This window comes from Anticarsia gemmatalis, chromosome 15, assembly GCF_050436995.1.
Source record: "Anticarsia gemmatalis isolate Benzon Research Colony breed Stoneville strain chromosome 15, ilAntGemm2 primary, whole genome shotgun sequence".
Lineage (NCBI taxonomy): Eukaryota > Metazoa > Arthropoda > Insecta > Lepidoptera > Erebidae > Anticarsia > Anticarsia gemmatalis.
The window spans coordinates 949,993-976,635 of record NC_134759.1 but is presented as its reverse complement, the minus strand read 5'-3'; the positions used below and the strand labels follow the sequence as shown (position 1 = coordinate 976,635).

Genomic DNA, 26,643 nt, shown 5'->3' with positions numbered 1-26,643 from the left:
ACTTGCAGACATTAAAATGCGAAAGTTTTTTGTTACTCTTTCACGAAAAAAATATTGAACGGATTTTAATGACATTTGATACACAAAAAGTTTATAACCTAGATTAACACATGGGGTACTTTTTATCATGGGATTTTTTTTTACACCAACGAAGTCTAAGCTAGTGTTAGTATAAGTTTCAGTGGTCATAATAATATTATCGAAATACAGGGTAGGAAGAATTTTATAGTCATTTGACTATATTATAGGCTTTATAAATAATAATAATTTCAAATCTCATAATTATAATTTCTGTCTCTTTGAATACCGAAGGTTTTTCATAGCTAATATTGTTATTAAAAGACTGAGGTTGATTGGTTAACGTTATAGTCATTTGTCGCAACATTTTTTTTTTACTGCCTTTGGGCAATTATTAATTCCTGTCCAACCTGAACAGTTACTAATTATGCTTTTACCTTTTTCATTTATAGTTGTTTTAACACTTTATTTTCTATACTTTCAGGAACCCTAGACATGTACGTACTGAATCCGTCCAAGGACTCAAAATACGTTCGTGAATTCCTTAAAAGATGGCACAACAGTGAACAGAAACTATTTGAAGGCGCCAGTGTGTCAGGACAATTTAATTTCCCGATACCCAACTTAGTATCCATTTGTGCGTTACTAGTGTGGCGTCCTGCCAACCCCGACGACACTATTACAAGGATAATGTTCCCCGGATCAACTCCACAACACAAGATATTCGAAGGTTTAGAGAAACTCAAACATTTAGAATTTCTACAACACCCCACGTGCACAGGGCGACAGATGGCTGTCACAGCTCCGTCCGCAGCCGCTACAACAACCACAGTCACATCTACGAAGACTACCACAAAAGCAACTTCCAAAGTAGGCAAAGAAAGAAGTATTATTACAGAGAAAACGAAAGAAGAAAAAATAGTTGAACCTGAACCACCACCAAAAGACATGAAAGATGAAGACACAAAGAATATTATAGATAACAAACTCTTAAGTGAATTAGTTGACGGTGAAGATAAAATGGACTCAATTCTACACGATGCTATCACCGCAAGAATAGAAACAAAATTAGACGATAAGATTGCTCAATACGAGAGCACTGTGATAGACGGTCTGCCTAAGAAGAAGGAAGTTAAAAAGAAGGCTGTGGATAAGAAAACAAGACGCGTTGATAAGACTGATGAAGTTAAAGACTCTGTAGCTAAGGCTGAGGCTAAGAAAGTTGACGCCGAACCAAAACCTAAAGTTGAAAGAAAGAGGGTTGACACACGGAAATCTGAAATGACATCATCAATGACTAGGAGTAAGGTCAGTCATCGTGCTACACGAGCTGTTTCCGAAAAGAAAACAACCGTCAGCGCGGTAGATAAGAAAGCTACTGAAGACAAAAAGTCGCCGCCAACGACACCGAAGAAAACGGTTGACGCCAAACCTCCATCTGCCGTTTCGGCAATAAAAGACAGAGTTAAAGCCAAACCTAGAAGACTGAGCCCCGGAAGTACTCCAGCTAAGAGTACCAAAGAAGCGAAAAATCGCATGGTTGTCGAATCTAAATACAAACAATCATCACCCAAACGAGACGTCACTGCCAAAGCAACTGAGAAAAAAGAGCCCAAGGCTAAGCGAGAACCTATTTCACGACGACCGAGACCTTTATCATCACCAGTTAAAGGTCTTAAGGCAATGAAGAGTCCGTCAAAATCTGTTAAATCAGTTAAAGCTGACACTTCAAAGCTTAAAGGCCTCCAAAGGGTTAATTACGAAGACATATTGAAGGATGCTAAGAAATCAGACGAAGACACGTCAAAATCTCTTGACGATATTAAGCAACAAGAACTAGATGAAAGAGAGGAACAAGAAATTGTTCGAGAAATTGAAGCAGTATTTAACAGGGACAGTGAAGCCGAGGAGAAGACAGAATTTGTCGGAAGATCCGATATAGAAAAAATTACTTGCATGATTGACGACACAAAAACAGAAACGACTGCCGACGGTGAATTCGAAGAAGAATATCTCATAATCGAGAAAGAAGAAGTAGAACAATACACAGAAGACTCGGTTGTTGATCGCGAAAGTAGTCACGAACACGAAGACGAGTTGCAAAAGCATGCTAAAGACAAAGAGGAATCTGAGAAAAAGAAGGACGTAACAGTATTAGAAGTAGAAAAGCCTGATGAAGCACCAGAATCTCAACAGAAAACTGAAGTCTTAGTTGAACAGGATGTTAAACAGATTGAATCTAAAGAACACTCAGTCAGCGTTGAAGAGAAACAAGACATTAGTAGTGAAAAGAAAACATCCGATAGTAAGAGTATTCCCAAACCGAAAGATTCTCTTGAAATGCAGGTTCAAGAGTCTCAGCCGGATGAGAAAATCTCAACTACTATCGAATCTGGAGCTACTACTGCACCTACTTTACCTGAAGATGAGCGTATAACTTTAGATGATATCAAAGAAGATCAGCAAGTAGAAGAAAAACATGTACAAGAGGAGACTAAAGAAGTAGTACCACCAAAGAGCCTAATTGATACTAAACCGGTCTCTTTAGAAAAGAGCCCCAAACTTGAATCAGTACCTGCTCCAATTAGGGAAATAGTAAAAACTCCCGATGAAGTTGCCGACTTACCTTTACACGAGGAAGTAGACTACAGAACTTTTGAGGAAAAGAAAACGCCCGAAGAAGAAATATTTAAACGTAAGCCTGACGAAATCAAAGCTCCCAAGGACTTGCCACTTGATCAGGAAGCTGCTTACAAGGGAATCAAAACAGTCCAGGATGATGTTGTACTTAAAACTGTACAGCGTGCATCGCATGCTGAATTAGTTACTGTTACTCCTGGTTCCGCCCCTGAATCACCAATGTATCATGAACAAATGAAGGTTTCCGCTATACCTGACAAGGATCTACAACCTGTAAAGGAATACGACGATACTGATTATGATTATGGTCAGTATACCGAGAAATTAAGAGAAACTCACATTACTACATTAGATTCGCCCATCAAAGATGACATTATTGTCATTGAAGAGGTGCCATGTATGCCTGAGAAGATACCATCGATACCTGAAGATGTCGAAAAAGAAATTGAGGAGGCTCGCAAATTAGAACTTGCAGATAAGCCTCCTTTAAGCCCCAAAGATGTCGAAAAAATTGTAGCTGACGTGGCTGAGGTTTTGAAATCAGAAAAGAGCTTAGAAGAAATTATGGCTGAGAAGTCACCATTGCTACGTAAATCACCTGAAGTATTTACGAAGAAAGATATTACCGTAAGTGCCATTGAAGCAACAAAAATGCTTTTGTCTAGTGAACAAGAAATAAAACACGACTTACACGAAGAAACAAAGGAACCAGAGAAGGAAACAAAGGTATTAGAGGCTAAACCAGAACTTGATGTGACTGATACCTTGCAGAAGGAAGCTTCACCAGTCAGGTCAGTAACTTCGGAAGATGTTAGTGAGGTTTCTGACAAGACTGTTCTTAGTGAGGGTAAACGAGTCAAGCGAGAATTATTAGATGATCGACCGGTGCGTCTATTAGAAACGCAAATGATATCTGACGAAAAAGATGTTGAGACTGAGCCTTCAATTGTACAAGAAGTGAGCGTAGATATTGTTGATCACGCAGAAATTAAACCAGTTGTAGATATTGAAAAAGATTTCATTAGTAAAGAAGAGACAGTCAAAGAACCAGAAAAGAAAGAAGAAGTGACAGAAGATAAACCTGAACGAAGAGTTAGCACAACGCTAGAATCTGCAAAAACGCTTGAAAAATTAGAAGAGAAGATTCAAGATCTAAAGAGGAAAGAAGAAAAAGTTCAGAAAGATAAAGTTGATATCAAACCTGAGGTGGCTGAAACCCTACCAAGCCTAGAAAAAGAATCAACTTTTGAGAAAGCCTTAGTAAAAGAAGTTTCTGCCGTTAAGGATGAGAAACCTATCGATAAAAAACCAGTTTCTAAAGAACCTAGCCCAGACAAAGAGCAACCCAAAAAGACTTTACTGCAAAAGGCTGAAACAAAAGCTGAGAAAGTTGTCGGAAAAGTTTCAGCTTTGAAAGACGAAGTCTTTGGTTTCTTTGGCAGGAAATCAGCTAAAGAACCAAGTCCCGAGAAAGACTTACCTGAAAAGAAAGCACCATCGCCAACAAAACCAGAAGAAAAGACTCCTAGCCCGGTGAAGCCTGAAGAAAAGAAGCCAAGCCTTGAACCCGATGAAGTGGCAGCTATGCTTATGGAGTACGAAGGTGAACTACCTAGCCCGGCGAGGTTAGAAGACTTAAGTCCAGGCACACCCGAAGAAAAATTATCAAGCTTTGTGTACGATGAGGAAGAGGAACTTTTGGTCGCCGAGAGGTTAAAGGAATTTGAGCCTACTGGCAAACCAGAAGAAGAAACAACAACTGAGGTTATGACTTTCACTGAAAAAGGAGTCTTAATAAAACGACAATCCATAATTACAACATTCACTCAAGAATATTGTAATTTTACAAGGACAGTGACAAAATACAAGATAACCTTTTTAACAATTGAAGAAGACGAGCGTCCTGACGGCACAAAGTCGAGTAGAACATTTAGAAGGATCTTACTTGCCGATGAAAGGCCCAAGCCTATACAAGACGGTGAGAAGGAAGTCAGTCTAGAAAAAGAATTATTAGATAGAAAGACGCCTAGCCCGGAAAAAGAAATATTACAAGAGAAAACACCAAGCCCAACGGCGCTTGACGCTGACGAAAAACTTCTAAGCTCAGTCAAAGCTGATGAAAAGGCAGCTACTTCAGTCAAACTTGATGAAAAAGTACCTAGCTCAGTCAAACCTGATGAAAAGGCGCCAAGCCCAACAAAACTTGATAAGGAATTGCTGAGCCCAGTAAAGCCAACTAAAGTTGATGAGAAGGCACCAAGCCCAGCCAAATTAGATGACTTAAGTCCTAGTACTCCTGAAGAAGAATTACCAAGCCTAGTGTTTGATGAACAGGAAGAATTGGCTATAGAAGAACAGCTAAAAGACTTCAAACCAATGGGTAAACCAGAAGAGGAGACTATTACACGATTCGTTACTATTACAGAGCGAGGCGTGATAATTCGAAGGCATTCATCTATTACTACAATTGTTCAAGAATACCGACACATCGTTATAAAAATTGTGAAATATAAAATTACTGTTCTGACTATCGAGGAAGACGAGCGACCTGATGGTACGAAAGTTAGCAGGACGTTTAGAAGGGTTTCACTGGCCGATCAGAAACCTAAACTAGGGGAGACTGATGAAAAAGAAGTAACCTTGGAAAAAGAACTACTTGATACAAAAGCCGAGACAGAATTACTAGAAAAGAAATTAGCGAGACCATTACTGCTAGACAGATCACAAAGTCCAGTAGACCAAGATGCCAAAGCACTTAGTGAGGAAGAAAGCATAAGCTCTACAAAAGATGAATCGGTGATCCCTATTTACGACAAAAAGGAAGAAGAAGCTATTGAGGAACAGCTGAAATCTTTCAAGCCTATTGGCAAGCCCGAAGAAGATAAAATAACAACATATACCACAATCACCGAACAAGGAATTTCAATACGAAGAAGAATAACAGTAACAACCATAACTGAGGAGTATCAGAATTCAACGAAATCGATAACTAAGTACAAAATAACACGATTAACAATTGAGTATGATGAACTTCCCGATGGCAAAACAACAAGTCGATCATATAGAAACATTACAATTTCTGATGAAAAACCAAAACCCGTCTTAGTAGAAACAGATAACTTAAGCTCAGAACAAGAAATACACGTGACAAAAATGCCAACATTAAGCAAAGCTGTAAGTCCATCTGTTTTCGAGGAAAAAGAGCCAAGCCTGGTACCAAGTGACAAGGCGCCGAGCCCAGTTCTTGACCTGAAGGACAAGAAGCCAAGCTTAGTACCTAGTGACAAAGAGCCGAGCCCAGTGCCAAGTGACAAGGTTCCAAGTGAGAAGGCACCAAGCCCAGTACCGAGTGACAAGGCTCCTAGTGAGAAGGCACCAAGCCCAGTACCAAGTGACAAGGCTCCTAGCGAGAAGGCACCAAGCCCTGTACCAAGTGACAAGGCTCTTAGTGAGAAGGCGCCAAGCCCAGTACCAAGTGACAAGGCGCCAAGCCAAGTTCTTGACCTAAAGGACAAGACGCCAAGCTTAGTACCTAGTGACAAAGAGCCGAGCCCAAAGCCAAGTGACCAGGCTCCTAGCGAGAAGGCATCTAGCCCAGTGCCTAGTGACAAATCTCCTAGTGAGAAGGCACCAAGCCCAGTACCAAGTGACAAGGCTCCTAGCGAGAAGGCACCTAGCCCAGTGCCTAGTGAGAAGGCTCCTAGTGTGAAGGCACCAAGCCCAGTACCAAGTGACAAGGCTCCTAGCAAGAAGGCACCAAGCCCAGTACCAAGTGACAAGGCTCCTAGCGAGAAGGCACCAAGCCCAGTACCAAGTGACAAGGCTCCTAGCGAGAAGGCCCCAAGCCCAGTACCAAGTGACAAGGTGTCAAGCCCAGTTCTTGACCTGAAGGACAAGAAGCCAAGCTTAGTACCTAGTGACAAGGAGCCAAGCCCAGTTCTAAGTGACAAAGCTCCTAGCGAAAAGGCACCAAGCCCAGTACCAAGTGACAAGGCTCCTAGCGAGAAGGCACCAAGTCCAGTACCAAGTGACAAGGCTCCTAGCAAGAAGGCACCAAGCCCAGTACCAAGTGACAAGGCTCCTAGCGAGAAGGCACCAAGCCCAGTACCAAGTGACAAGGCTCCTAGCGAGAAGGCACCAAGCCCAGTACCAAGTGACAAGGCTCCTAGCGAGAAGGCCCCAAGCCCAGTACCAAGTGACAAGGTGTCAAGCCCAGTTCTTGACCTGAAGGACAAGAAACCAAGCTTAGTACCTAGTGACAAGGAGCCGAGCCCAGTTCTAAGTGACAAGGCTCCTAGCGAGAAGGCATCTAGCCCAGTGCCTAGTGACAAGGCTCCTAGTGAGAAGGCACCAAGTCCAGTGCCTAGTGACAAGGCTCCTAGTGAGAAGACACCAAGTCCAGTACCAAGTGACAAGGCGCCGAGCCCAGTTCTTGACCTGAAGGACAAGAAGCCAAGCTTAGTACCTTGTGACAAGGAGCCGAGTCCAGTTCTAAGTGACAAGGCTCCTAGCGAGAAGGCACCAAGCCCAGTACCAAGTGACAAGGCTCCTAGTGAGAAGGCATCTAGCCCAGTACCAAGTGACAAGGCGCCGAGCCCAGTTCTTGACCTGAAGGACAAGAAGCCAAGCTTAGTACCTAGTGACAAGGAGCCGAGCCCAGTTCTAAGTGACAAGGCTCCTAGCGAGAAGGCACCAAGCCCAGTACCAAGTGACAAAGCGCCTAGCGAGAAGGCACCAAGCCCAGTGCCTAGTGACAAGGCTCCTAGCGAGAAGGCATCTAGCCCAATGCCTAGTGACAAGGCGCCGAGCCCGGTGCTTGACCTGAAGGACAAGAGGCCAAGCTTAGTACCAAGTGACAAGGCGCCTAGCGAGAAGGCACCAAGCCCAGTACCAAGTGATAAGGCGCCAAGCCCAGTATCAAGTGACAAGGCGCCTAGCGAGAAGGCACCAAGCCCAGTACCAAGTGAAAAGGCTCCTAGTGAGAAGGCACCAAGCCCAGTACCAAGTGACAAGGAGGCCAGCCCAGTTCTTGACCTAGAAGACAAAAAGCCAAGCTTAGTACCTAGTGACAAAGAGCCGAGCCCAGTTCTAAGTGAAAAGGCACCAAGCGAGAAGGCACCAAGCCCAGTACCAAGTGAAAAGGCACCCAGCGAGAAGGCACCAAGCCCAGTACCAAGTGAAAAGGCTCCTAGTGAGAAAGCATCTAGCCCAGTACCAAGTGACAAGGCGCCGAGACCAGTTCTTGACCTGAAGGACAAGAAGCCAAGCTTAGTACCTAGTGACAAGGAGCCGAGCCCAGTTCTAAGTGACAAGGCTCCTAGCGAGAAGGCACCAAGCCCAGTACCAAGTGACAAAGCGCCTAGCGAGAAGGCACCAAGCCCAGTGCCTAGTGACAAGGCTCCTAGAGAGAAGGCATCTAGCCCAATGCCTAGTGACAAGGCGCCGAGCCCGGTGCTTGACCTGAAGGACAAGAGGCCAAGCTTAGTACCTAGTGACAAGGCGCCTAGCGAGAAGGCACCAAGCCCAGTACCAAGTGAAAAGGCTCCTAGTGAGAAGGCACCAAGCCCAGTACCAAGTGACAAGGCGGCCAGCCCAGTTCTTGACCTAGAAGACAAAAAGCAAAGCTTAGTACCTAGTGACAAAGAGCCGAGCCCAGTTCTGAGTGAAAAGGCACCAAGCGAGAAGGCACCAAGCCCAGTACCAAGTGAAAAGGCACCCAGCGAGAAGGCACCAAGCCCAGTACCAAGTGAAAAGGCTCCTAGTGAGAAAGCATCTAGCCCAGTACCAAGTGACAAGGCGCCGAGCCCAGTTCTTGGCCTGAAGGACAAGAAGCCAAGCTTAGTACCTAGTGACAAGGAGCCGAGCCCAGTTCTAAGTGACAAGGCTCCTAGCGAGAAGGCACCAAGCCCAGTACCAAGTGACAAAGCGCCTAGCGAGAAGGCACCAAGCCCAGTGCCTAGTGACAAGGCTCCTAGCGAGAAGGCATCTAGCCCAATGCCTAGTGACAAGGCGCCGAGCCCGGTGCTTGACCTGAAGGAAAAGAGGCCAAGCTTAGTACCTAGTGACAAGGCGCCTAGCGAGAAGGCACCAAGCCCAGTACCAAGTGAAAAGGCTCCTAGTGAGAAGGCACCAAGCCCAGTACCAAGTGACAAGGCGGCCAGCCCAGTTCTTGACCTAGAAGACAAAAAGCCAAGCTTAGTACCTAGTGACAAAGAGCCGAGCCCAGTTCTAAGTGAAAAGGCACCAAGCGAGAAGGCACCAAGCCCAGTACCAAGTGAAAAGGCACCCAGCGAGAAGGCACCAAGCCCAGTACCAAGTGAAAAGGCTCCTAGTGAGAAAGCATCTAGCCCAGTACCAAGTGACAAGGCGCCGAGCCCAGTTCTTGGCCTGAAGGACAAGAAGCCAAGCTTAGTACCTAGTGACAAGGAGCCGAGCCCAGTTCTAAGTGACAAGGCTCCTAGCGAGAAGGCACCAAGCCCAGTACCAAGTGACAAAGCGCCTAGCCAGAAGGCACCAAGCCCAGTGCCTAGTGACAAGGCTCCTAGCGAGAAGGCATCTAGCCCAATGCCTAGTGACAAGGCGCCGAGCCCGGTGCTTGACCTGAAGGACAAGAGGCCAAGCTTAGTACCTAGTGACAAGGCGCCTAGCGAGAAGGCACCAAGCCCAGTACCAAGTGAAAAGGCTCCTAGTGAGAAGGCACCAAGCCCAGTACCAAGTGACAAGGCGGCCAGCCCAGTTCTTGACCTAGAAGACAAAAAGCCAAGCTTAGTACCTAGTGACAAAGAGCCGAGCCCAGTTCTAAGTGAAAAGGCACCAAGCGAGAAGGCACCAAGCCCAGTACCAAGTGAAAAGGCACCCAGCGAGAAGGCACCAAGCCCAGTACCAAGTGACAGGGCACCCAACGAGAAGGCACCAAGCCCAGTACCAAGTGTCAAGGCGGCCAGCCCAGTTCTCGACCTGAAAGACAAGAAGCCAAGCTTAGTACCTAGTGACAAAGAACCGAGCCCAGTTCTAAGTGAAAAGGCTCCTAGTGAGAAGGCACCAAGTCCAGTACCAAGTGACAAGGCGCCGAGCCCAGTTCTTGACCTGAAGGACAAGAAGCCAAGCTTAGTACCTTGTGACAAGGAGCCGAGCCCAGTTCTAAGTGACAAGGCTCCTAGCGAGAAGGCACCAAGCCCAGTACCAAGTGACAAGGCGCCTAGCGAGAAGGCACCAAGCCCAGTACCAAGTGAAAAGGCTCCTAGTGAGAAGGCATCTAGCCCAGTACCAAGTGACAAGGCGCCGAGCCCAGTTCTTGACCTGAAGGACAAAAAGCCAAGCTTAGTACCTAGTGACAAAGAGCCGAGCCCAGTTCTAAGTGAAAAGGCACCAAGCGAGAAGGCACCAAGCCCAGTACCAAGTGAAAAGGCACCCAGCGAGAAGGCACCAAGCCCAGTAACAAGTGAAAAGGCTCCCAGCGAGAAGGTACCAAGCCCAGTACCAAGTGACAGGGCACCCAGCGAGAAGGCACCAAGCCCAGTACCAAGCGAAAAGGCTCCTAGTGAGAAGGCATCTAGCCCAGTACTAAGTGACAAGGCGCCGAGCCCAGTTCTTGACCTGAAGGACAAGAAGAAAAGCTTAGTACCAAGTGTCAAGGCGCCTAGCGAGAAGGCACCAAGCCCAGTACCAAGTGACAAGGCGCCTAGCGAGAAGGCACCAAGCCCAGTACCAAGTGAAAAGGCTCCTAGTGAGAAGGCATCTAGCCCAGTACCAAGTGACAAGGCGCCGAGCCCGGTGCTTGACCTGAAGGACAAGAGGCCAAGCTTAGTACCAAGTGACAAGGCGCCTAGCGAGAAGGCACCAAGCCCAGTACCAAGTGATAAGGCATCTAGCCCAGTACCAAGTGACAAGGCGGCCAGCCCAGTTCTTGACCTAGAAGACAAAAAGCCAAGCTTAGTACCTAGTGACAAAGAGCCGAGCCCAGTTCTAAGTGAAAAGGCACCAAGCGAGAAGGCACCAAGCCCAGTACCAAGTGAAAAGGCACCCAGCGAGAAGGCACCAAGCCCAGTACCAAGTGACAGGGCACCCAACGAGAAGGCACCAAGCCCAGTACCAAGTGTCAAGGCGGCCAGCCCAGTTCTCGACCTGAAAGACAAGAAGCCAAGCTTAGTACCTAGTGACAAAGAACCGAGCCCAGTTCTAAGTGAAAAGGCTCCTAGTGAGAAGGCACCAAGTCCAGTACCAAGTGACAAGGCGCCGAGCCCAGTTCTTGACCTGAAGGACAAGAAGCCAAGCTTAGTACCTTGTGACAAGGAGCCGAGCCCAGTTCTAAGTGACAAGGCTCCTAGCGAGAAGGCACCAAGCCCAGTACCAAGTGACAAGGCGCCTAGCGAGAAGGCACCAAGCCCAGTACCAAGTGAAAAGGCTCCTAGTGAGAAGGCATCTAGCCCAGTACCAAGTGACAAGGCGCCGAGCCCAGTTCTTGACCTGAAGGACAAAAAGCCAAGCTTAGTACCTAGTGACAAAGAGCCGAGCCCAGTTCTAAGTGAAAAGGCACCAAGCGAGAAGGCACCAAGCCCAGTACCAAGTGAAAAGGCACCCAGCGAGAAGGCACCAAGCCCAGTAACAAGTGAAAAGGCTCCCAGCGAGAAGGCACCAAGCCCAGTACCAAGTGACAGGGCACCCAGCGAGAAGGCACCAAGCCCAGTACCAAGCGAAAAGGCTCCTAGTGAGAAGGCATCTAGCCCAGTACTAAGTGACAAGGCGCCGAGCCCAGTTCTTGACCTGAAGGACAAGAAGAAAAGCTTAGTACCAAGTGTCAAGGCGCCTAGCGAGAAGGCACCAAGCCCAGTACCAAGTGACAAGGCGCCTAGCGAGAAGGCACCAAGCCCAGTACCAAGTGAAAAGGCTCCTAGTGAGAAGGCATCTAGCCCAGTACCAAGTGACAAGGCGCCGAGCCCGGTGCTTGACCTGAAGGACAAGAGGCCAAGCTTAGTACCAAGTGACAAGGCGCCTAGCGAGAAGGCACCAAGCCCAGTACCAAGTGATAAGGCGCCAAGCCCAGTATCAAGTGACAAGGCGCCTAGCGAGAAGGCACCAAGCCCAGTACCAAGTGAAAAGGCTCCTAGTGAGAAGGCACCTAGCCCAGTACCAAGTGACAAGGAGGCCAGCCCAGTTCTTGACCTAGAAGACAAAAAGCCAAGCTTAGTACCTAGTGACAAAGAGCCGAGCCCAGTTCTAAGTGAAAAGGCACCAAGCGAGAAGGCACCAAGCCCAGTACCAAGTGACAAGGCACCCAGCGAGAAGGCACCAAGCCCAGTACCAAGAGACAGGGCACCCAGCGAGAAGGCACCAAGCCCAGTACCAAGTGACAAGGCGGCCAGCCCAGTTCTTGACCTAAAAGACAAGAAACCAAGCTTAGTACCTAGTGACAAAGAGCCGAGCCCAGTTCTAAGTGAAAAGGCACCAAGCGAGAAGGCACCAAGCCCAGTACCAAGTGATAAGGCGCCTAGCGAGAAAGCATCTAGCCCAGTACCAAGTGACAAGGCGGCCAGCCCAGTTCTTGACCTGAAGGACAAGAAGCCAAGCTTAGTACCTAGTGACAAAGAGCCGAGCCCAGTTCTAAGTGAAAAGGCACCGAGCGAGAAGGCACCAAGCCCAGTACCAAGTGACAAGGCTCCTAGTGAGAAAGCACCTAGCCCAGTACCAAGTGACAAGGCGGCCAGCCCAGTTCTTGACCTGAAGGACAAGAAGCCAAGCTTAGTACCTAGTGACAAAGAGCCGAGCCCAGTTCTAAGTGAAAAGGCACCGAGCGAGAAGGCACCAAGCCCAGTACCAAAAGACAAGGCGGCAAGCCCAGTTCTTGACCTGAAAGACAAGAAGCCAAGCTTAGTACCTAGTGACAAAGAGCCGAGCCCAGTTATAAGTGAAAAGGCAACGAGCGAGAAGGCACCAAGCCCAGTACCAAGTGACAAGGCGCCGAGCCCAGTTCTTGACCTGAAGGACAAGAAGCCAAGCTTAGTACCTAGTGACAAAGAGCCGAGCCCAGTTCTAAGTGAAAAGGCACCAAGCGAGAAGGCACCAAGCCCAGTACCAAGTGAAAAGGCACCCAGCGAGAAGGCACCAAGCCCAGTACCAAGTGACAAGGCACCCAGCGAGAAGGCACCAAGCCTAGTACCAAGTGACAAGGCACCCAGCGAGAAGGCACCAAGCCCAGTACCAAGTGACAAGGCGGCCAGCCCAGTTCTCGACCTGAAAGACAAGAAGCCAAGCTTAGTACCTAGTGACAAAGAGCCGAGCCCAGTTCTAAGTGAAAAGGCGCCTAGCGAGAAGGCACCAAGCCCAGTGCCTAGTGACAAGGCACACAGCCCAGTTCTTGACCTGAAGGACAAGAAGCCAAGCTTAGTACCTAATGACAAGGAGCCGAGCCCAGTTCTTAGTGAAAAGGCACCGAGCGAGAAGGCACCAAGCCCAGTACCAAGTGACAGGGCACCCAGCGAGAAGGAACCTAGCCCAGTACCAAGTGAAAAGGCGCCTAGCGAGAAGGCACCTAGCCCAGTACCAAGTGACAAGGCTTCTAGCCCAGTTCTCAGTGAAAAGGCGCCTAGCGAGAGAGCACCAAGCCCAGCACCAAGTGAAAAGGCGCCTAGCGAGAAGGCACCTAGCCCAGTACCAAGTGAAAAGGCGCCTAGCGAGAGAGCACCAAGCCCAGTACCAAGTGACAAGGCGGCCAGCCCAGTTCTCGACCTGAAAGACAAGAAGCCAAGCTTAGTACCTAGTGACAAAGAGCCGAGCCCAGTTCTAAGTGAAAAGGCGCCTAGCGAGAAGGCACCAAGCCCAGTGCCTAGTGACAAGGCACACAGCCCAGTTCTTGACCTGAAGGACAAGAAGCCAAGCTTAGTACCTAGTGACAAGGAGCCGAGCCCAGTTCTTAGTGAAAAGGCACCGAGCGAGAAAGCATCAAGCCCAGTACCAAGTGACAGGGCACCCAGCGAGAAGGAACCAAGCCCAGTACCAAGTGAAAAGGCGCCTAGCGAGAAGGCACCTAGCCCAGTACCAAGTGAAAAGGCGCCTAGCGAGAAGGCACCTAGCCCAGTGCCTAGTGACAAGGCACACAGCCCAGTTCTTGACCTGAAGGACAAGAAGCCAAGCTTAGTACCTAGTGACAAAGAGCCGAGCCCAGTTCTAAGTGAAAAGGCACCGAGCGAGAAGGCACCAAGCCCAGTACTAAGTGACAAGGCACCCAGCGAGAAGGCACAAAGCCCAGTACCAAGTGACAAGGCACCCAGCGAGAAGGCACCAAGCCCAGTACCAAGTGACAAGGCGCCAAGCCCAGTTCTTGACCTGAAGGACAAGAAGCCAAGCTTAGTACCTAGTGACAAGGAGCCGAGCCCAGTTCTAAGTGACAAGGCTCCTAGCGAGAAGGCACCAAGCCCAGTACCAAGTGACAAAGCGCCTAGCGAGAAGGCACCAAGCCCAGTGCCTAGTGACAAGGCACACAGCCCGGTGCTTGACCTGAAGGACAAGAAACCTAGCTTAGTACCAAGTGACAAGGCACCTAGCCCGGTACCAAGTGATAAGGCTCCTAGCGAAAAGGCACCAAGCCCAGTGCCTAGTGACAAGGCACCGAGCGAGAAGGCACCAAGCCCAGTACCAAGTGAAAAGGCGCCTAGCGAGAAGGCACCAAGCCCAGTACCAAGTGAAAAGGCGCCTAGCGAGAAGGCACCTAGCCCAGTACCAAGTGACAAGGCTCCTAGCCCAGTTCTCAGTGAAAAGGCGCCTAGCGAGAGAGCACCAAGCCCAGTACCAAGTGACAAGGCGGCCAGCCCAGTTCTCGACCTGAAAGACAAGAAGCCAAGCGTAGTACCTAGTGACAAGGAGCCGAGCCCAGTTCTTAGTGAAAAGGCACCGAGCGAGAAAGCACCAAGCCCAGTACCAAGTGACAGGGCACCCAGCGAGAAGGAACCAAGCCCAGTACCAAGTGAAAAGGCGCCTAGCGAGAAGGCACCTAGCCCAGTACCAAGTGACAAGGCTTCTAGCCCAGTTCTCAGTGAAAAGGCGCCTAGCGAGAGAGCACCAAGCCCAGCACCAAGTGAAAAGGCGCCTAGCGAGAAGGCACCTAGCCCAGTACCAAGTGAAAAGGCGCCTAGCGAGAAGGCACCTAGCCCAGTACCAAGTGAAAAGGCGCCTAGCGAGAAGGCACCTAGCCCAGTACCAAGTGAAAAGGCGCCTAGCGAGAAGGCACCTAGCCCAGTACCAAGTGACAAGGCGGCCAGCCCAGTTCTTGCCCTGAAGGACAAGAAGCCAAGCTTAGTACCTAGTGACAAGGAGCCGAGCCCAGTTCTAAGTGAAAAGGCACCGAGCGAGAAGGCACCAAGCCCAGTACTAAGTGACAAGGCACCCAGCGAGAAGGCACAAAGCCCAGTACCAAGTGACAAGGCGCCCAGCGAGAAGGCACCAAGCCCAGTACCAAGTGACAAGGCGCCAAGCCCAGTTCTTGACCTGAAGGACAAGAAGCCAAGCTTAGTACCTAGTGACAAGGAGCCGAGCCCAGTTCTAAGTGACAAGGCTCCTAGCGAGAAGGCACCAAGCCCAGTACCAAGTGACAAAGCGCCTAGCGAGAAGGCACCAAGCCCAGTGCCTAGTGACAAGGCACACAGCCCGGTGCTTGACCTGAAGGACAAGAAACCTAGCTTAGTACCAAGTGACAAGGCACCTAGCCCGGTACCAAGTGATAAGGCTCCTAGCGAAAAGGCACCAAGCCCAGTGCCTAGTGACAAGGCACCGAGCGAGAAGGCACCAAGCCCAGTACCAAGTGAAAAGGCGCCTAGCGAGAAGGCACCAAGCCCAGTACCAAGTGAAAAGGCGCCTAGCGAGAAGGCACCTAGCCCAGTACCAAGTGACAAGGCTCCTAGCCCAGTTCTCAGTGAAAAGGCGCCTAGCGAGAGAGCACCAAGCCCAGTACCAAGTGAAAAGGTGCCTAGCGAGAAGGCACCGAGCCCAGTACCAAGTGAGAAGGCATCTAGCCCAGTACCAAGTGACAAGGCGGCCAGCCCAGTTCTTGACCTGAAGGACAAGAAGCCAAGCTTAGTACCTAGTGACAAAGAGCCGAGCCTAGTTCTCAGTAAAAAGGCGCCTAGCGAGAAGGCACCAAGCCCAGTACCAAGTGACAAGGCGCCTAGCGAGAAGGCACCAAGCCCAGTGCCTAGTGACAAGGCACCCAGCGAGAAGGCACCAAGCCCAGTACCAAGTGAAAAGGCGCCTAGCGAGAAGGCATCAAGCCCAGTACCAAGTGACAAGGCTCCTAGCCCAGTTCTCAGTGACAAGGCGCATAGCGAGAGAGCACCAAGCCCGGTACCAAGTGATAAGGCTTCTAGCGAAAAGGCACCAAGCCCAGTGCCTAGTGACAAGGCACCCAGCGAGAAGGCACTAAGCCCATTGCCTAGTGACAAGGCACACAGCCCGGTGCTTGACCTGAAGGACAAGAAACCTAGCTTAGTACCAAGTGACAAGGCACCGAGCCCAGTACCAAGTGATAAGGCTCCAAGTGAAAAGACACCAAGCGAGAAGGCTCCAAGCCCAGTGCCTAGTGACATGGCACACAGCCCGGTGCTTGACCTGAAGGACAAGAAGCCAAGCCTTGTACCGAGTGACAAAGAGCCGAGTTCAGTTCTTAGTGGAAAGGCACCCAGCGAGAAGGCACCAAGCCCAGTACCAAGTGAAAAGGCGCCTAGCGAGAAGGCACCAAGCCCAGTACCAAGTGACAAGGCTCCTAGCGAGAAGGCACCTAGCCCAGTACCAAGTGACAAGGCTCCTAGCGAGAAGGCACCAAGCCCAGTGCCTAGTGACAAGGCGCCTAGCGAGAAGGCACCAAGCCCAGTACCAAGTGAAAAGGCGCCTAGCGAAAAGGCACCTAGCCCAGTACCAAGTGAAAAGGTGCCTAGCGAGAAGTCACCTAGCCCGGTACCAAGTGATAAGGTTCCTAGCGAAAAGGCACCAAGCCCAGTACCAAGTGAAAAGGCGCCTAGCGAAATGGCACCAAGCCCAGTACCAAGTGAAAAGGCTCCTAGCGAGAAGGCACCTAGCCCAGTACCAAGTGACAAGGCTCCTAGCGAGAAGGCACCAAGCCCAGTGCCTAGTGACAAGGCGCCTAGCGAGAAGGCACCATGCCCAGTACCAAGTGACAAGGCACCCAGCGAGAAGGCACCAAGCCCAATACCAAGTGACGAGGCACCGAGCCCAGTACCAAGCGAGAAGGCTCCAAGCCCAGTGCCTAGTGACAAGGCACATAGCCCGGTGCTTGACCTGAAGGACAAGAAGCCAAGCCTTGTACCGAGTGACAAAGAGCCGAGCCCAGTACCTGATGACAAGGCTCCTAGCCCAGTTCTTAGTGAAAAGGCGCCTACCGAGAGAGCACCAAGCCCAGTACCAAGTGAAAAGCCGCCTAGCGAGAAGGCACCTAGCCCAGTACCAAGTGAAAAGGCGCCTAGCGAGAAGGCAACTAGCCCGGTACCAAGTGATAAGGCTCCTAGCGAAAAGGCACCAAGCCCAGTGCCTAGTGACAAGGCGCCTAGCGAGAAGGCACCTAGCCCAGTACCAAGTGACAAGGCTCCTAGCCCAGTTCTAAGTGAAAAGGCGCCTAGCGAGAGAGCACCAAGTCCAGTACCAAGTGAAAAGACGCCTAGCGAGAAGGCACCTAGCCCAGTACCAAGTGAAAAGGCGCCTAGCGAGAAGGCACCTAGCCCAGTACCAAGTGAAAAGGCTCCTAGCGAAAAGGCACCAAGCCCAGTGCCTAGTGACAAGGCACACAGCCCGGTGCTTGACCTGAAGGACAAGAAACCTAGCTTAGTACCAAGTGACAAGGCACCGAGTCCAGTACCAAGTGACAAGGCTCCTAGCCCAGTACCAAGTGAAAAGGCGCCTAGCGAGAAGGCACCAAGCCCAGTGCCTAGTGACAAAGCACACAGCCCGGTCCTTGACCTGACGGACAAGAAACCTAGCTTAGTACCAAGTGACAAGGCACCAAGCCCAGTACCAAGTGACAAGGCTTCAAGCCCAGTACCAAGTGACAAGGCACCGAGCCCAGTGCCGAGTGACAAGGCTTCAAGCCCAGTACCAAGTGACAAGGCACCGAGCCCAGTGCCGAGTGACAAGGCACACAGCCCGGTGCTTGACATTAAGGTCAAGAAGCCAAGCCTTGTACCGAGTGACAAAGAGCCGAGCCCAGTTCTTAGTGAAAAGGCGCCTAGCGAGAGAGCACCTAGCCCAGTGCCTAGTGACAAGGCACCTAGCGAGAAGGCACCTAGCCCAGTGCTTAGTGACAAGGCGCCTAGCGAGAAGGCACCAAGCCCAGTGCCAAGTGATAAGGCTCCTAGCGAAAAGGCACCAAGCCCAGTGCCTAGTGACAAGGCACACAGCCCGATGCTTGACCTGAAGGACAAGAAACCTAGCTTAGTACCAAGTGACAAGGCACTGAGCCCAGTACCAAGTGACAAGGCACCTAGCCCAGTACCAAGTGATAAGGCTCCAAGTGAAAAGACACCAAGCGAGAAGGCTCCAAGCCCAGTGCCTAGTGACAAAGCACACAGCCCGGTCCTTGACCTGACGGACAAGAAACCTAGCTTAGTACCAAGTGACAAGGCACCAAGCCCAGTACCAAGTGACAAGGCTTCAAGCCCAGTACCAAGTGACAAGGCACCGAGCCCAGTGCCGAGTGACAAGGCACACAGCCCGGTGCTTGACCTTAAGGACAAGAAGCCGAGCCTGGTACCAATTGAAAAGGTACTTAGCCCCATTCAGGGTTTGAAAGACATGAAGCCAAGTGACCATGAGCTAACGGGCAAAGAAATTCTGAGCTCATGGGCAGATGAACATGGTAAAGTATCTGATTCTTTTGATAGTGAAGAAGTTCTAGCTCCCCAGGAAGATGACTTGGATGAGGATGGTTTTATTCTTGTAGACAAATATGTTCTTGATAAATCACGTGCTGAAATGAAATCTAAGTTATTTGAGAAACCAAAAGAGCTAGAAATGGACAGACACTCAATCACCATCGATGATAAAGTACCTGAACAAAAACTATCTGACGCCATTCTCAGCAAAGTTCCTGAAAAAGAACCTAGTCCAGAGAAGAAGGCTCAGGTGATGGAAGAAGTAGATCAAGGAATACGAATGAGAGATGATCTTACACTGGATAAGGTCAAAAAAGAATTAACGATTTCTACTGAATCTTTAGACCATCTTGAAGATGATATACCTAGTCCTGAACTTGTTCAAGACACATTCAAAGAACTAAGTCCAATATTAGCCGAGAAGAAAGAAACCGAGGTTGGAAAACCGAGTTTAGTAACAAGTGATTCTGAAGTTAGCAAAGATGTAGCTACCACAGAACTTGTGAAAACTTCTGAAAAGCAAATACATGTTGCTGATGTTCACGCTAAAGTCACGGACTCCAAACGTACACCAAGTCCACTGTCAGCTAAAGAAGATAGCAAACAGCTTCTATCTGAGAAAGAAGAAGATGAAAAAGACATAATTGAATCGATTGCTAGTAAAAAAATAAAAGAAGTTACGTGTGTTTCGGCTGACGCAGTAAAATCACTTAAAGACAGTGTTGTGACTGTTGAAGATCACATCAAATACGTTTGTGAGGTTGATGACAAACCCAGTGACAATACAAAAGATGTTGTCAAACACGAAAAGATAATATTAGAGGATATCGTTTCTGACAAACTTGATAAAAAGCAAGTAGGTTTAGATAAAGATATTCATAAAAGTAAAGATAAACTCTCAAAAATCGATGGTGAATTAGCCCAAGTAGAAAAGACTAAAGAGTCTTTAATAAATAAAACTTTAGATTCAATCGATGATCAGTTAGTTGAAGTTAAAGAAGTTATGAAAGTTATTGAAAAACCCAAGGATCTTAAACTGGAAGATATAAGTCTTCCTAGTATGGAACAAATATTAGGTGAACCACAAGAAAATGAGTCCAGATCAGCCAAAAAGGCAGAAGAAACCGAAAGTCCTGTTGATTTTGATACTAAGGATTCAATTGAAGACGACACTGAAACAATGTCTAGCTTAATAAAGTTTGAAAGCAAGAAATCAACAGAAATTGAAACTGTTGACCACATAACAAGCCCACAAAAGCTAGAAAATGGAGATCTCAGCCCATGCATCTCTGGCCATGTCAAATCGGATGATAAAGAGACAATTACGAGCAAGCGTTTAGACGAAAAAGAAGAATTGCATATAGAGAAAAGGCTCAAAGGTTTTGAAGCAACAGGTAAACCAGAAGAACACATAGTTACTAAGTGTGTTACCATCACAGAAAATGGTATTGTTATAAAGAGAAATTCGGTGATAACGACAATAATTCAAGAATTCTATAATGTTACAAGAACTGTAGTTTTATATAAAATAACAATAGTGACCACTGAGGAGGATGACCTTCCCGATGGAAAGAAAGCAACAAGAACACTAAGAAACGTTTCTATTTCCGAAGAACGTCCTAAGATCGTAACAGTTGAGATCGAACAAGACCAGAAACTAATCAAAACAGAAACTTGTACTTTGGAATCAAGTATACCGAGTGCTGTCTTAGCACAGACTATTCCTAGCATTGTTTTTGATGAAAAATCCCCTAGTCCAGTGTTGTCTGATGAGAAAGCAGCAGTCAAGCCCGATGACAAAGAAGCTAGCCCAGTTAAGCCTGATGACAAAGCAGCTAGCCCAGTCAAGCCTGATGACAAAGCAGCTAGCCTAGTTAAGCCTGATGACAAAGCAGCTAGCCCAGTCAAGCCTGATGACAAAGAAGCTAGCCCAATCAAGCCTGATGACAAAGAAGCTAGCCTAATCAAGCCTGATGACAAAGAAGCTAGCCTAATCAAGCCTGATGACAAAGAAGCTAGCCCAATCAAGCCTGATGACAAAACAGCTAGCCCAATCAAGCCTGATGACAAAGAAGCTAGCCCAGTTAAGCCTGATGACAAAGAAGCTAGCCCAGTTAAGCCTGATGACAAAGAAGCTAGCCCAATCAAGCCTGATGACAAAGAAGCTAGCCTAATCAAGCCTGATGACAAAGAAGCTAGCCCAATCAAGCCTGATGACAAAACAGCTAGCCCAATCAAGCCTGATGACAAAGAAGCTAGCCCAGTTAAGCCTGATGACAAAGAAGCTAGCCCAGTTAAGCCTGATAACAAAGAAGCTAGCCCAGTTAAGCCTGATGACAAAGAAGCTAGCCCAGTCAAACCTGATGACAAAGAAGCTAACCTAGTCAAACCTGATGACAAAGAAGCTAGCCCAGTCAAGTCTGATGACAAAGAAGATAGCCCAGTCAAACCTGATGAGAAGACGTCCAGCCAAGAACCAAGCCAAAAGTTACTGAGTCCAGTGCCTAGTGACAAGGCAACGAGCCCAGCACCAAGTGACAAGGCACACAGCCCGGAGCTTGACCTGAAGGACAAGAAACCTAGCTTAGTACCAAGTTACAAAGCACCGAGCCCAGTACCAAGTGACAAGGCTCCTAGCGAAAAGGCACCGAGCCCAGTACCAAGCGAAAAGGCTCCAAGTGAAAAGGCACCGAGCCCAGTACCAAGTGACAAGGCTCCTAGCGAAAAGGCACCGTACCCAGTACCAAGCGAAAAGGCTCCTAGCGAAAAGGCACCGAGCCCAGTACCAAGTGACAAGGCTCCTAGCGAAAAGGCACCAAGCCCAGTACCTAGCGAAAAGGCTCTTAGCGAAAAGGCACCAAGCCCAGTACCTAGCCAAAAGGCTCAAAGTGAAAAGACACCAAGCGAGAAGGCTCCAAGCCCAATGCCTAGCGACAAGGCACACAGCCCGGTGCTTGACCTGAAGGACAAGAAATCTAGCTTAGTACCAAGTGACAAGGCACCGAGCCCAGTACCAAGCGACAAGGCACCGAGCCCAGTACCAAGTGACAAGGCTCCAAGCGAGAAGGCACCAAGCCCAGTGCCTAGTGACAAGGCACACAGCCCGGTGCTTGACCTGAAGGACAAGAAATCTAGCTTAGTACCAAGTGACAAGGCACCGAGCCCAGTACCAAGCGACAAGGCACCAAGCCCAGTACCAAGTGACAAGGCTCCTAGCGAAAAGGCACCAAGCCCAGTACCTAGCGAAAAGGCACCAAGTGAAAAGACACCAAGCGAGAAGGCACCAAGCCCAGTGCCTAGTGACAAGGCACACAGCCCGGTGCTTGACATGAAGGACAAGAAACCTAGCTTAGTACCAAGTGACAAGGCACCGAGCCCAGTACCAAGTGACAAGGCTCCTAGCGAAAAGGCACCGAGCCCAGTACCTAGCGAAAAGGCTCAAAGTGAAAAGACACCAAGCGAGAAGGCACCAAGCCCAGTGCCTAGTGACAAGGCACACAGCCCGGTACCAAGTGACAAGGCTCCTAGCGAAAAGGCACCGAGCCCAGTACCTAGCGAAAAGGCTCAAAGTGAAAAGACACCAAGCGAGAAGGCACCAAGCCCAGTGCCTAGTGACAAGGCACACAGCCCGGTGCTTGACATGAAGGACAAGAAACCTAGCTTAGTACCAAGTGACAAGGCACCGAGCCCAGTACCAAGTGACAAGGCTCCTAGCGAAAAGGCACCGAGCCCAGTACCTAGCGAAAAGGCTCAAAGTGAAAAGACACCAAGCGAGAAGGCACCAAGCCCAGTGCCTAGTGACAAGGCACACAGCCCGGTGCTTGACCTGAAGGACAAGAAACCTAGCTTAGTACCAAGTGACAAGGCACCGAGCCCAGTACCAAGCGACAAGGCACCAAGCCCAGTACCAAGTGAAAAGGCTCCTAGCGAAAAGGCACCGAGCCCAGTACCAAGTGACAAGGCTCCTAGCGAAAAGGCACCAAGCCCAGTACTTAGCGAAAAGGCACCAAGTGAAAAGACACCAAGCGAGAAGGCACCAAGCCCAGTGCCTAGTGACAAGGCACACAGCCCGGTGCTTGACATGAAGGACAAGAAACCTAGCTTAGTACCAAGTGACAAGGCACCGAGCCCAGTACCAAGTGACAAGGCTCCTAGCGAAAAGGCACCGAGCCCAGTACCAAGTGACAAGGCTCCTAGCGAAAAGGCACCGAGCCCAGTACCTAGCGAAAAGGCTGAAAGTGAAAAGACACCAAGCGAGAAAGCACCAAGCCCAGTGCCTAGTGACAAGGCACACAGCCCGGTACCAAGTGACAAGGCTCCTAGCGAAAAGGCACCGAGCCCAGTACCTAGCGAAAAGGCTCAAAGTGAAAAGACACCAAGCGAGAAGGCACCAAGCCCAGTGCCTAGTGACAAGGCACACAGCCCGGTGCTTGACATGAAGGACAAGAAACCTAGCTTAGTACCAAGTGACAAGGCACCGAGCCCAGTACCAAGTGACAAGGCTCCTAGCGAAAAGGCACCGAGCCCAGTACCTAGCGAAAAGGCTCAAAGTGAAAAGACACCAAGCGAGAAGGCACCAAGCCCAGTGCCTAGTGACAAGGCACACAGCCCGGTGCTTGACCTGAAGGACAAGAAACCTAGCTTAGTACCAAGTGACAAGGCACCGAGCCCAGTACCAAGTGACAAGGCTCCTAGCGAAAAGGCACCGAGCCCAGTACCTAGCGAAAAGGCTCAAAGTGAAAAGACACCAAGCGAGAAGGCACCAAGCCCAGTGCCTAGTGACAAGGCACACAGCCCGGTGCTTGACATGAAGGACAAGAAACCTAGCTTAGTACCAAGTGACAAGGCACCGAGCCCAGTACCAAGTGACAAGGCTCCTAGCGAAAAGGCACCGAGCCCAGTACCTAGCGAAAAGGCTCAAAGTGAAAAGACACCAAGCGAGAAGGCACCAAGCCCAGTGCCTAGTGACAAGGCACACAGCCCGGTGCTTGACCTGAAGGACAAGAAACCTAGCTTAGTACCAAGTGACAAGGCACCGAGCCCAGTACCAAGTGACAAGGCTCCTAGCGAAAAGGCACCAAGCCCAGTACCAAGCGAAAAGGCTCAAAGTGAAAAGACACCAAGCGAGAAGGCACCAAGCCCAGTGCCTAGTGACAAGGCACACAGCCCGGTGCTTGACCTGAAGGACAAGAAACCTAGCTTAGTACCAAGTGACAAGGCACCGAGCCCAGTACCAAGCGACAAGGCACCAAGCCCAGTACCAAGTGAAAAGGCTCCTAGCGAAAAGGCACCGAGCCCAGTGCCTAGTGACAAGGCACACAGCCCGGTGCTTGACATGAAGGACAAGAAACCTAGCTTAGTACCAAGTGACAAGGCACCGAGCCCAGTACCAAGTGACAAGGCTCCTAGCGAAAAGGCACCGAGCCCAGTACCTAGCGAAAAGGCTCAAAGTGAAAAGACACCAAGCGAGAAGGCACCAAGCCCAGTGCCTAGTGACAAGGCACACAGCCCGGTGCTTGACCTGAAGGACAAGAAATCTAGCTTAGTACCAAGTGACAAGGCACCGAGCCCAGTACCAAGCGACAAGGCACCAAGCCCAGTACCAAGTGACAAGGCTCCTAGCGAAAAGGCACCAAGCCCAGTACCTAGCGAAAAGGCACCAAGTGAAAAGACACCAAGCGAGAAGGCACCAAGCCCAGTGCCTAGTGACAAGGCACACAGCCCGGTGCTTGACATGAAGGACAAGAAACCTAGCTTAGTACCAAGTGACAAGGCACCAAGCCCAGTACCAAGTGACAAGGCTCCTAGCGAAAAGGCACCGAGCCCAGTACCTAGCGAAAAGGCTCAAAGTGAAAAGACACCAAGCGAGAAGGCACCAAGCCCAGTGCCTAGTGACAAGGCACACAGCCCGGTGCTTGACCTGAAGGACAAGAAACCTAGCTTAGTACCAAGTGACAAGGCACCGAGCCCAGTACCAAGTGACAAGGCACCAAGCCCAGTACCAAGTGAAAAGGCTCCTAGCGAAAAGGCACCGAGCCCAGTACCAAGTGACAAGGCCCCTAGCGAAAAGGCACCAAGCCCAGTACCTAGCGAAAAGGCTCAAAGTGAAAAGACACCAAGCGAGAAGGCTCCAAGCCCAGTGCCTAGTGACAAGGCACACAGCCCGGTGCTTGACATGAAGGACAAGAAACCTAGCTTAGTACCAAGCGACAAGGCACCGAGCCCAGTACCAAGTGACAAGGCTCCTAGCGAAAAGGCACCGAGCCCAGTACCTAGCGAAAAGGCTCAAAGTGAAAAGACACCAAGCGAGAAGGCACCAAGCCCAGTGCCTAGTGACAAGGCACACAGCCCGGTACCAAGTGACAAGGCTCCTAGCGAAAAGGCACCGAGCCCAGTACCTAGCGAAAAGGCTCAAAGTGAAAAGACACCAAGCGAGAAGGCACCAAGCCCAGTGCCTAGTGACAAGGCACACAGCCCGGTACTTGACCTAAAGCACAAGAAACCTAGCTTAGTACCAAGTGACAAGGCACCGAGCCCCGTAACAAGTGACAAGGCACCGAGCCCAGTACCAAGTGACAAGGCTCCTAGCGAAAAGGCACCAAGCCCAGTACCTAGCGAAAAGGCTCAAAGTGAAAAGACACCAAGTGAGAAGGCACCAAGCCCAGTGCCTAGTGACAAGGCACACAGCCCGGTGCTTGACCTGAAGGACAAGAAACCTAGTTTAGTACCAAGTGACAAGGCACCAAGCCCAGTACCAAGTGAAAAGGCTCCTAGCGAAAAGGCACCGAGCCCAGTACCAAGTGACAAGGCTCCTAGCGAAAAGGCACCGAGCCCAGTACCTAGCGAAAAGGCACCAAGTGAAAAGACACCAATTGAGAAGGCACCAAGCCCAGTGCCTAGTGACAAGGCACACAGCCCGGTGCTTGACATGAAGGACAAGAAACCTAGCTTAGTACCAAGTGACAAGGCACCGAGCCCAGTACCAAGTGACAAGGCTCCTAGCGAAAAGGCACCAAGCCCAGTACCTAGCGAAAAGGCTCAAAGTGAAAAGACACCAAGCGAAAAAGCACCAAGCCCAGTACCTAGCGAAAAGGCTCAAAGTGAAAAGACACCAAGCGAGAAGGCTCCAAGCCCAGTGCCTAGTGACAAGGCACACAGCCCGGTGCTTGACATGAAGGACAAGAAACCTAGCTTAGTACCAAGTGACAAGGCACCGAGCCCAGTACCAAGTGACAAGGCTCCTAGCGAAAAGGCACCGAGCCCAGTACCTAGCGAAAAGGCTCAAAGTGAAAAGACACCAAGCGAGAAGGCACCAAGCCCAGTGCCTAGTGACAAGGCACACAGCCCGGTGCTTGACCTGAAGGACAAGAAACCTAGCTTAGTACCAAGTGACAAGGCACCGAGCCCAGTACCAAGTGACAAGGCTCCTAGCGAAAAGGCACCGAGCCCAGTACCTAGCGAAAAGGCTCAAAGTGAAAAGACACCAAGCGAGAAGGCACCAAGCCCAGTGCCTAGTGACAAGGCACACAGCCCGGTGCTTGACATGAAGGACAAGAAACCTAGCTTAGTACCAAGTGACAAGGCACCGAGCCCAGTACCAAGTGACAAGGCTCCTAGCGAAAAGGCACCGAGCCCAGTACCTAGCGAAAAGGCTCAAAGTGAAAAGACACCAAGCGAGAAGGCACCAAGCCCAGTGCCTAGTGACAAGGCACACAGCCCGGTGCTTGACCTGAAGGACAAGAAACCTAGCTTAGTACCAAGTGACAAGGCACCGAGCCCAGTACCAAGTGACAAGGCTCCTAGCGAAAAGGCACCAAGCCCAGTACCAAGCGAAAAGGCTCAAAGTGAAAAGACACCAAGCGAGAAGGCACCAAGCCCAGTGCCTAGTGACAAGGCACACAGCCCGGTGCTTGACCTGAAGGACAAGAAACCTAGCTTAGTACCAAGTGACAAGGCACCGAGCCCAGTACCAAGCGACAAGGCACCAAGCCCAGTACCAAGTGAAAAGGCTCCTAGCGAAAAGGCACCGAGCCCAGTGCCTAGTGACAAGGCACACAGCCCGGTGCTTGACATGAAGGACAAGAAACCTAGCTTAGTACCAAGTGACAAGGCACCG

General features: G+C 49.8%; 1 protein-coding gene across 1 annotated transcript in view; it reads left to right on the top strand.

Moving 5' to 3' along the window:
* The window catches only part of LOC142979051 (uncharacterized), a 194,740-nt gene that overhangs the window by 153,981 nt on the left and 14,116 nt on the right, over positions 1–26,643 (top strand). The window contains 4 exon segments of the mRNA XM_076123812.1: positions 503–21,912; positions 22,348–22,710; positions 23,704–25,725; positions 26,476–26,628. Of these exon segments, the coding sequence (XP_075979927.1) occupies positions 503–21,912; positions 22,348–22,710; positions 23,704–25,725; positions 26,476–26,628 (23,948 nt within the window).